Below are 11,806 nucleotides of genomic sequence, written 5' to 3' on the forward strand. Positions count from 1 at the left end.
TGTGCAAAGTAACTCACAAAAAAGAGAGCTTGTTTTAGTATTGATGCATGATAAGATATTGTAAAAACAAAAATGAGTAGCATTTACATATTTGGTTAAAGAAGAGCTTTGAGTCAATAAAAATAAGATAAAGGTTTCCCATTGTATCTAAGCAAGAAATATATCCCAAGGTAGATTAAAGTACAGGAAATTGGAATATAAAAATTGGAACGTAGTCTTGTCTTTCTTTTTTCCCAACAATTTGCTAGATAGAGGCAGGAAGAGAAAAGTAACATAAGAAGACAGATTGCAAAAAAATTATATACGTTTTATGTTTGATGTACAGGTTAGATACTAAATTAAAAAATTTTAAAATATTATACTTCATTATTAAAACATTTAAATCTAACTAAAAAATAAATATGGCTTTTTTGGCTTTTATATATTCTCTTTTACGTACTCTTCAATTTTTAATACATATTTTGTTGAGCTTCGCATAACCTAAAAAAAAAAAATAGACTATACGTACAGTGATGGTTCACGTTTTCAATTTTTTTTTTTGGATGAAATCACATATTTGATTTTAGGTAAAAGGAATTTTTCAGGATCGTATTATTCATTTGACAAACTAAAAGCTACGGGTTTAACTAACAAGCTTAAACTTGTTTTTATGTCTGGCCAAAAAAAAACTTTTATCTCAATTATTAAACAACCATGATGATGATTGGACATTTACAGTACTTCAACATTAATATATAAATCTATATACACACACATTTCAAATATTATCTCCAATTTGAAATTCTAATGAGGGTCTAAATAATAATTATGTAAATAATAACTTTCACTTCAGACAAACTTTATATAAAAGGATTATATACTCAACGTTATTCCACAATTCTCATTTTTAAGATTTTTTCTCAAAAATTGGCGTTTCAAACAAGCAACAAAGAACAACTTCTGAGATTGAGAAAAGAGAATTCAAAAGAAGATAAGATAACAAAAACAATAAAGAACAAGTTGAGATACAGCTACAAATTAAAGACATAGACAACCCATAATCTGATAGTTCAAATTAAAAGGAAAATCTTCATTGAATTGATTTTTGAAAAATAAATAGAAGAAAAACAAACTATTGAGAGACTTAAATGAAAAGAGCATGGATTTGGAAAGGTAAATCTTCATATAGTCAATAACACTATCGCTTGCTTACCTCTGTTTTGAAGTCCAAAAAAACAGAGTAATACAATTCTATATTTTATCTGCCAGTTTAATTGGTTGAATTGGAACTAGCTCTTGGCCCATTCCAATGCAACAGTCAAAACCGGACTCTGAGTGACTTGGTCTGTGATTGAAAATGTGATATAATGTTACATAGGCATCGCTGAGAAAAAACAAAAATCAAAAGTCAAAGTTCGAAGTTTCTTCATCTTTCCTATGCCTTTGGCCTACACCTCAAATGTAAACAAATCTTGGCATTGTGTATTGTGGAATACCTCGGTTTTTTAGCCCATAAAATAGGGATGTCGATTCTGGTTTATAGGGACTAAAGTTTTCTATCTGCTAATTTATTGATTCTTGTTTACAGTTTAATGGAAACAACTGATATGCAGATTTTATATTTTAATATTGATGTAGATATTAACATTGTCACACAAGTGATTATGTTCCAACAGACAAAAGAAGAACAGAAAGGAATGAAATGATCGATGATACCAAACTATGATTTTCTAACAGTATATCAAGTTTCCAATGCATCTTTATGTTGCCAAACAATTAATTAAAGCCCAAAAATGAAGTCATATTAAAAGCGAATATGAATAAAGCATAATATACTAAACAAATGGTAATAGACCAAAATTTTTCTTGAGACAAAGAAACATATTTTGTAATTTTAAAATTTTACGAAACATGTTAAAATGATGCAATATAACTGTATAAGATGATTGAAATATAAAAATAAAAAATAAAAACAAGACCACTGACTTTTGGAATGTATCTCGTGAGAAGATAGTGTTATACGTGAAGGATTTAACTTGCTCATCCAAAATCATTTTACATGTGCCTCAATTAAATTTACTAAAAACCCCTTTCATAAATTCAACAGAAAAAATTTAAACATTATATTACAAAATAACAAAGCATGCAGTTCAATATAAATTAAATATTTTGAATCACAACACAATTCACAAGCCAAATACATCATATTGGCTTTTTATACAATAATATATATATATATATATATGGATAAATTTTGCTAAAAAAATATGTCATATAAATTTCACTTATATTGAACTTTATAACTATACTCAATGTTGTTGAACAACTTTTCAGGAAAATATGACACCCAAAAGACTATCAATGTAAGTTCTAGAACACACGAATTTATAAACAAAAGAAAAAATAGGAAGAGAAAAAATCATTGTTATTCTTAGTAATACTAACAAAACAACTAAAGAGAGAAAAATATAATAGCTAGAATATCATAATTTGATTAAAAATTACCTTGTAAAGTATTTTGATCAAGATATACCTTTTGAAGCATAGCCAACTTCCCAAGTGTTAATGCTTAAAGATATAAAATTTAAATTTGTCACTTAGAAATTCCAATAAGAATATTTTCTATGTATTCGATAAAGATGTAAGAAAAGTTGTTTGATGCTCCAAGTGTCCATGTATGATAAATAATTTTTAACAAATCCGTGTATGATCATCCTTTTTCTGTAAACTTGTTAAAAAACAACTTGGAGACCCTTGCTTCCAATGGCAAGGCCATGTATATTTATATGATATAGCTCCTCAATGAACTTTTCCAAATAAAAAAAACACAAAATTGATAAAAAGTTGCACAATATGATAAGTTGAAAGTATACCTTCTATGTTATTTCCAGCAAGTTCTAGTTCTCGAAGTTTTGTCAAGTTTCCAATATTCCTTGGTATTTGGCCAGCCAACTTGTTAGCGCTTAGACATATAACTTTCAGGTTTGTAAGATCACTCATTGTTTGAGGAATATTTCCTGCAATATGATAATAAAAAAAAACACATGATTATCATTTATCATGTATAAGAAGATTATGATAAAAGATAAATAAGTAACAAACGTAATTTTATGAATGCATTTTTTAAAATTTATTGTGACTATGAATAATTAATAATTTGAGAAGTTTCTAATAATATATATCAAAACTCACAAAACATTTTGAATAAAAACTTACATATATAAACAAACTTAGAATTGCTAACAATAATTACAATATAAAAACGGTGAGAATAGTGTATATTATATATATGGAATATTAATAAATTGTTGACTTCATTGAATTTATACCATTGTATCATTCCTAGATCATTAAAATATGAATTCCTTTTATATTCTTTACAAATTTTTTTATTGAAGTACTTTTGTAATGTTAATATGTTGTTAATATGTTTTATTTTTATATATTTGTATTTTTAAGTTTTATATTATTGTTCACCATCTATTATCTAATATAACATTACTCTAAAATCGTGAATTAATTTTAAAAATATTGATAATAAAAATTAAAAAAAGAAAGTTCGAATGAAGATTGCCTTGAAATATAGTTATCTCTCAAATGTTTATTTTATTCCATCCGTAAAATTCTTGTGTGTGAAGAGTTGTTACTTCTATAGATTGATTACACTAACAGGGTACTACAAATTCTAAAATTAGTCAAAATGATAACGGTTGTTGAGGGGTAGATAGTAAATAATAAATAGTTTAACTCAAGCACCAAAAAAAAAAAAAAACCTTGAAAGCTGTCAACGAATATTTAATTAATTTATACCTCTCAGATGTTTGAATTATTTCAGTGGCTGGCTCATGTACGACATAACTTGAACTTTTTCTTTTCATATCTCATAAGATCATGTTTTGTTCATTTAAAGCGTAATATTGATACAACACTTTTAGCAAAATCACTTATAACCAAATGAAATCCAGAACACTTTCAGCAAAAAATAAAGGAACTCAAAAACGTATTCAAAGTATAACAAATTATAGCCATGTTAATGCGGTAGCATGGAGTGGTTACATAATCATAACAGTCCTATGTTAAATGGGAGCAAATACTCTGAAATTATAATAATGTTTGTGGAAAAAATGATTATATAAATTCACTAAAAATTTTCACTTCAAAAAAATTTATAAAAAAATTATATATTCAACATCATTACACAATTCTTTTCTTAGATTTTTTTTTTCCTCAAAAGTTAGCTTTCCAAAGAAGCAACAAATAATGACTTCTGAGATTGAGAAAAGGAAAGTCAAAAGAAGATAAGATAATGAAAACAATAAAGGAGAAGAAGTTGAGATAGAGCTATAAAGATATAGACAACCCATAATCTGATAGTCCACTATCTATCTCTTTATGTAGAGAATTAAAAGGGAAATCTTCTTTTGGAGTGTAATTGAACCAAAAAAATCAATGATTGTTTTATTAAAACTTGGCATCTTCAATATTAAATATGAACACATTTTGAACATTGCCTCGCGTTTAGAAATTCTAGCAGTAGTAATGTATCAAAAATAATTAATTATAGACGGACTTTGACTGACCAATTAATGGAAGCCACATATGAAACCAAAGCCAAATACTATAGTCAGATCATGACAACACAAAGTGGTGGCATAATCTAATAGAAAATGTGCAGTAATTCTATTTGAAATATATTGCTTGTGTAGTAAAACTTTATGCAAAACCACATATTATACATTGTTCATTTTATCCAACTTTCCAAAAAAAAAAATCTACTTTTGACAAGTCTTTTATGTCTAAACGGGATTTACAAACAGTAAATGAAAACACACAAATATATAATATTAAGATATAAGCCTTCTATATAACAACAGAAGTTCCAAAAAACACAAAAATATAGTATATAAGCCTTTTATATAATATCAAGATTAAATTAACATTTATACAAACATGTTATTACGGGCTACAAAAGAAGTTCCCAAAATATAACATTTAAAACAATATTAATTCTCTAAAAAGGTTTCAAGCAGAAATTATTAAGTTGTTAGAGAAGAATTTAATTTCAATGAAAATAAAAAATATATCTTCTATTTTTCTTCTATAGTCTTGACCAATCCCAAATCATTAAAGTGTGATTATATAATCTTAAGACTAAATAAAGATTTATACAAACATGTGATATTACTAGCTAGAAAAGATGCTCACCAAGATATAGCATTTAAAACAATATTAATTCTCTAGAAAGGCTTCAAGGAGCAATTTGATAAATTTGTTAGAGAAGAATTTAATTTAAATGAAAATATAAGAAATAGATTTTCTATTTTTCTTCTATAGTCTTAACCAATCCCAAATCATTAAAGTGCAATTAAAATATATTTACAAAGAAATGAAAGTTGAAGTTTTGACATAGAGGAGTAGCACACACCTGTGAAGAAGTTGTATTCTAAATGTAATTCTTTGAACTCTTTACATTGTGTCCAATTAGATGGCAAGGATCCAGATAATTCATTCTTTTGAAGATATAGAACTTGTAATTTTGGAAGTCCTTGACATATATCAAAGGGAGTACTTCCAGACAAATTGTTCCAGCTTAAATCAATATCTTGCAACTTTGACATATTGAAGATATTTGATTGTATTTGGCCAAAGAGCTCATTAGTATGTAAATATAGAATTTTCAGATTTTGAAGATGGCTGATCTCTTTTGGAATATCTCCTGTAATGGGATAAGAATAAAGGGAAAAACAGTAAATGAGAAAGAGAAGGAGACATGATACATATCCTTTTAATTCAACAGCAGCAGCAGCAGCAGCAACAACAACAATAATACTACTTTTGCTGTATATATAAATAGAAACTTAAAATATAACTACAAAGGGAGTTCCATATAAAATATATCGTGCAATCATCACATGGGCAGATGGCGTGCCAAAGATAAAAGGCTCCATATATTTATTAGTCTATACTCGTTAAGAAATCAAAGGCTGCCAATCATCTAAGATTGATTGCAATATCTTATATGAAGTATCACTTATGACCAATGAAGCCGAAACACTTTTAGGGATAAAAATAAAGGAACTCAAAAATGGACGCAAAGTGATATATTAGAGCTATGATTGCGGCAACAAGGAGTGGTTACATATATAATCTAATAGGAATTGGTAAATTTTTGACATATATTTCTTGTGTAGTAATACTTGGGTAAGCTTATCTATGGTTTTCAGTCCAAAAAACATTGTTGAACACAGTAATAGTTCTATATTTTTATGCAGACCAAAGTCTTGCAAATTTCGCACAATAATTCTTCTATATGTGATCATTTTTATTCAATGGGGATGTAGCTAAGGGTTATAAAGTAATATGCATGATCAAATTATTATTATATATCCTCTAACATTTAACAAATAAATACGCTATGACAAAGATGTAGGCTTTCTTAGTCATAATAAAAATATATACTCATTTATAAATACCAACTTTATGGCATCGCTACAGCCTCCGGAAGCAATTCCATAAAGTATGATATAACCTAAGACAGTTTCAAACTTTGATTAATTTGTCTATCTTATATATACTCTCTCTCTCTCTCTCTCTCTATATATATATATATATATATATCATACATTAATAACTATTAAAGAGTTATGGCAAACATACATAGTAGTGATGAGAAAGTGGAATATTGTATGAATGCGGCCAGTTAATTACTAAAAAGTCTCTGGTGTATTATATATAAGCATCAAGTACAACCACTTGATCAATATGATCTATTACACTTGACAGCTGTAGCTTACATCAACTGAACACATAATAATAATTGTACAGATAATTTACAAGATGACATGTGTTGTTTTCTAACAATAGTAATTAGTTTAACTGAAGGTAACTTGAAAACAAAAAAAATCAACCCAATTCATGATAAAAATTTTAGTTTATGACTAACATCTAAAATCATGATGTATTAGGAACATACCGCATTTTTTTATTATTTTTAACACAACTTAAGAAGGGGCAGAACTGTAATGTTTACATTTAACACACATGATGATGCTTTCTTTCTTTGTTTTTTTTTTTTTTTGAGTCGAGCAACATTGTTTTCATTATTCACTGTTAACAAAATTTAGGAGAAAGACTATAATTTTACAATTCTTTATCAATTAAAAATATACTTTTATGTTAAGTAAGTGGAAAGAATAATATCTAACAACTGCCATTTGTAAGAATCATATAACTAAAAGTTTACCCTTTAATATAAGAAAACAATCATCATTGATTAAAAAAATAGATAAAACAGATACAAAAGTAAATATTTAAAATTTTACAGTGATAATAAATTTTTTTCTTTTGCTATCAATGCCTGAACTATCCAAAAAGAAAAAAGAAATTGAAGTTCTAACAATGAGATGGAAGGGTAGTGAGGGTTTTTAAAAGATAAATGATATTTTAACTCTTATGAAAATAATATATTTTTTATATATTTATTATTTGCTGATATAAGATATTATGTAAGTTTCTATGTGGCTTTTTTGTTTTTAAAATATGATATGGAAAAATTTGTTAATAATGTAATAGAGTAATTAATGATAGGGGGCTTTGAAAAACAAAATTAAAAGTTGGGGGTTAATTTTATAACTTTAAAGGTGAGATGGTTACGTGTAACTAATTAAATAGAGAAAAATAGATTGTCCAGGCGTCGAGTTTATGTTGCCATTAGGATAACAATTTAAATAATTAAGAAAAATTAATTATAAAATATGATATACTTTAAAGCATTTAATATAAATATAATGTCATTGAGATTTACCGGGCTATAGTTAAATAAGCCTTTTTTATCTAAGTTTAATTACAATGCTATGAATGTTCATATATTTGTTTAAAAGTTACACTTTCTTGTTTTTTTGGGTACTAGGAGTCAGGCTTGCTAACAGCAGAGATTATCTAGACCTCTTTCAACTAAGTTGCTACATATATAAGAGTTGAGATTCAAATTCCTAACTACTTGCTTAAATAATAAGAGTCCATATTACTCACGACAATTTTAATTAATTTTAAAAGTTGCATCTTGATTATGAAATGTTAAATTTGGTGATGGGCTTGGGCTTCTGCTAGCCAATATGTACAATGTCGTTTTTGAATTGTGATCATTCTAAATTACTAATATAAAATTTATATAAATACACACAGTTCATAAACTATTATAAGTATAACTTTTTTTGGCTACCTCAAAAGTTCAACTTACCTTCCACTGTGTCTCATTCACCGGGCCAACATTTAATTAAAATTATTTGTATTTAATTTTTAATTAATTAATCAAAATTATAATTTATAAAAATTTTAAAACTAATATAAACAATGAAAAAATAGTTTCCTTTCTAATTGAAAATAATGTATGCTTAACTATTTAAATATGTATTATTTTCAAATTATTTTTCAAAAATATTCTACATGCACTTTAAAATATTAAATTTTTTAATTATATAGGAATTTAATACTAAATAAAAAATATGATAAAAATAAAAATTTAAAAGATAAATTATTTTTAGGGATATGTTCTTTTTGGTAGAAAAGAATTTTAAACATGAAAATGGAATTGGTGTGGGAATCCTATTAAGGTGGTGTTTGGTGCAGATGAAATAGAATTTCCAAGAAGCAAGAATCCTAATTATAGTGGGAAAAAACCCAAAACTGGTTTTTTTTTTATGTATATGCGTGGAATCTGGAACAATTCTATATAATTACTTCTTTTAAGACATGTTTACCCTCATAATGAATTTGAAAAGCCATGTTTGCCCAAAAAAGTCATATAATCTTTGACATCACTCATATTTCATTGTGGACGGCAGAGAGAACAAAGGTGAGAGAGTATGAAGCCACCTAGTGTGATAGAGGGTGCATCATGATGATGGTTTAATTTCCCTTCTTCTTTTTTCCCATCCTCTCTTTTTTGGCTTTCATTTTCTTCTTTTTATTCTTCTATCTCAATAGAATAAACGCAGTTTGAAAACATAAAACCTAGTTAACACCATAATTTTTATACACATTTCCAACCGATCTATATATCTATGTAATATTTTCGCCCAGAATATAATGCATACAGAGAACATATTTGAGTTTTTTTTAATTCTGTAACTCGGTATCCTAGAAAACCTAGGGTATTATCACTTCTCGCTCAGACTAGTCCGAACTCCTGCTGTGTGGGACTACTATTACTAATGGTGGCCTCATAGGGTACCTTGAGAATGCTTTTGACGTATTTATTTAACATGACTACTTATCCTAGGACTCAAACTTGAGGCCACAGGTTAAGTTAATTCAACTTCCTTGATTAGTTGAACCAAGCATCCCTTGATAAACACATTTGAGTTAATATGTTTTAATTTTAATTTTAATTTAATGACTTTTTAAAGGTATATTTGTCATTTAGTATAAATCTATTTCCATATCACAAATACTAAACAACAATACTGTAAGGATTCTATATACTTTTTTTAACATTCCAAACATATTTTTAAAGTCTAATTTTATTTCAATTTTGATTTCAATTATATCCAAAACTATTCAATTTACCAAATGGGGTCTATGTGAAAACTGAAAACTAATACCAAAATTCAAAGTTTTTAGGGAAATTATAGTTGGGTCTATGGTACCTAATTTCACTTAAATTTTAAAATTATAAAATTTTAATTTAAATCTCCAGAAATTTTAATAAAATTAAAAATAAAATTAAAATCACAAAAATACTCATCTTTTTTTTAATAAAATACCTTCCTTTATTAACATTAGATTTTAGTAAATATATTTGATTTTTAATTTCATTAAAGTCTTTGAAATTTAATGAAATTTTCCTTATAAGACACCAAACCAAAATTCTCCTCATTTATATTCAAAATCTTGAATTCTCAATGGAAATTTAAAAGATTGCAAATTATATATGAAAATAGGATCCAATTTTTTTTTTTTTTGCAAAGACAAGGTATGGGATATATAATTAAGGGTGAGACTTATGTATTTAGCCTTGTATACTTAATATAATTATATCAAATCAAATCATTACATGTAGATCTTAATATATTAATTTAATTAATGACAAGAATTTATTACAGAAAAAATAATCTATAAAAGATCCACAAGTCTTGATTTAATTGGATAAAAGCACCTTAAGTATTTAAGCCTAAGCATGTAAGTTTTCTCCTATAATTAATAGCATTCTGACTGCAACCTATTAGTATCCAAGTTCATAATTTCATGCTCCAAAAGACAAAAGAAGCAAAGAATAAGCAGATGAAGAAGAAGAAGTAAGAAATGAATGTCGCCAACTATAATTTGCGTATGCAAAATCAAGCTTCAATCAGTGCTTGTGCATAGGAAATCATAGAAAGGTGTTTATGTGAGAATATAAACTTAGATCATTGATAACATATAGTGTATAGAAGATCATATAAGTTTAAAAACATTTAAAAAGTATCTTACATTATGGCTCAAAGAAGCCAAATGAAAAGGGCACAAACTTCAAAAAAGAAAAAAGAAAAAGCAAAAGAGTTGTTCCTAGGGAAGTAGAGAAAACCAAATCCGGTAGCATGCTATGATGTGTCGAAAGCTTAGTGATGAAGTTTCCAATAATATTGCAACAATATTTAAATTATATATAATTTGTAAATTCATTTATCGCCCCTACTCAACATAATTAATATATATACATATATCCCCTTCCCCTTTCCAACAAAATCAATGTTGAATAAAAGATTGTAATGCTTATCCTAAGACACGTACACTACCACTAACAAAATTATTTGAAATGATTTGGAGAAAATATGAATTTAACAGACATAATGAAAGACATACCTGTTAAGGAGCTGTATGACAAAGACATCAGCTCAAGTGAACATAAGCCGTAAATAGTTAGAGGTATATGTCCTGAAAGATTGTTCCCTGCTATACGAAAAATCCTTAAATATTGAAGCCTTCCAATCTCAAGTGGAATAGATCCATGGATAAAATTATAGGTCTAATCCAAGGTTTCTAACTTTGACAAATTTGACACATTCAGATGAATAACACCCCCAACACTATTATTATGAAAAATCAGGTACTCGAGAGCAAATAAACTTCCAATTCAAGCTGGAATTTTCCCATCAAATTCATTATAGCTCAAGTTGAGAATTTTCAACTTGTGTAACTGCATCAACTCCATTGGTAACTCGCCATGAAAGTTGTTACTGTGAAGGTCAAGTTCAACAAGGGAGGACAGATTCCCCACTTGTGAGGGTAAGGTGCCCATAAGACTCATGTAGGCAAGATTCAATACACTTACTCTCTCACCATTAGCATCGCAAGTAACCCCAACCCAATTGCAAATGGAGGAAAAGTTGGACCAATTAGCCAAGTGATTGAATGGGTCTCTAACAGAATTTTTGAGAGCAAGAAGTGCTAGTTCATCATTTTTGGTGAAATTGGTGTGACATAAAGTAGGACAGACCATGAGATAGCAAAGGAATGAGAACATCGAGAAGGAAAAATGAAACCAAAGGTTGGCCATATTAGATTGCTTTAAGGCTTATAAGATTGATGAAGATGGTGAATATGTAAGGTCATGCTATATATATATATGTGTGTCTTTGAGATTAACAAGGTCCCACCTGATTTAATATACAGTTTAATTGGCTAATAGATTATTATAATCCCCAAGAAATGCATGTAATATTTTTCTTAAATCTTTTATTATTTTCATACGAATGGTGAAGCAGTTTTGCTTTTGAGATTGTAATTGATATATTTTATAGATATTCAAATGATTTTATATCATATCATTTTATATTTAACTGCAAGA

At 27.4% G+C, this 11,806-nt stretch overlaps 1 protein-coding gene across 1 annotated transcript; it reads right to left on the reverse strand.

Annotated features, from left to right (window-relative positions):
• Positions 1-2,852: 2,852 nt before the first annotated feature.
• LOC129298793 (leucine-rich repeat receptor-like protein kinase PXC2) lies at positions 2,853-11,458 on the reverse strand (the record flags this gene model as incomplete). Its single annotated transcript, XM_054937232.1, has 4 exons — positions 11,197-11,458; positions 10,822-10,908; positions 5,405-5,695; positions 2,853-2,996 (listed from the first exon to the last, which is right to left on the reverse strand). Coding segments are annotated over exons 1-4 (784 nt in total), but the record flags the coding sequence as incomplete, so codon positions are not given.
• Positions 11,459-11,806: the final 348 nt, after the last annotated feature.

Source organism: Prosopis cineraria, unplaced genomic scaffold (genome assembly GCF_029017545.1).
Source record: "Prosopis cineraria cultivar Desert tree isolate PC_DT_omini unplaced genomic scaffold, ASM2901754v1 PC916, whole genome shotgun sequence".
NCBI lineage: Eukaryota > Viridiplantae > Streptophyta > Magnoliopsida > Fabales > Fabaceae > Prosopis > Prosopis cineraria.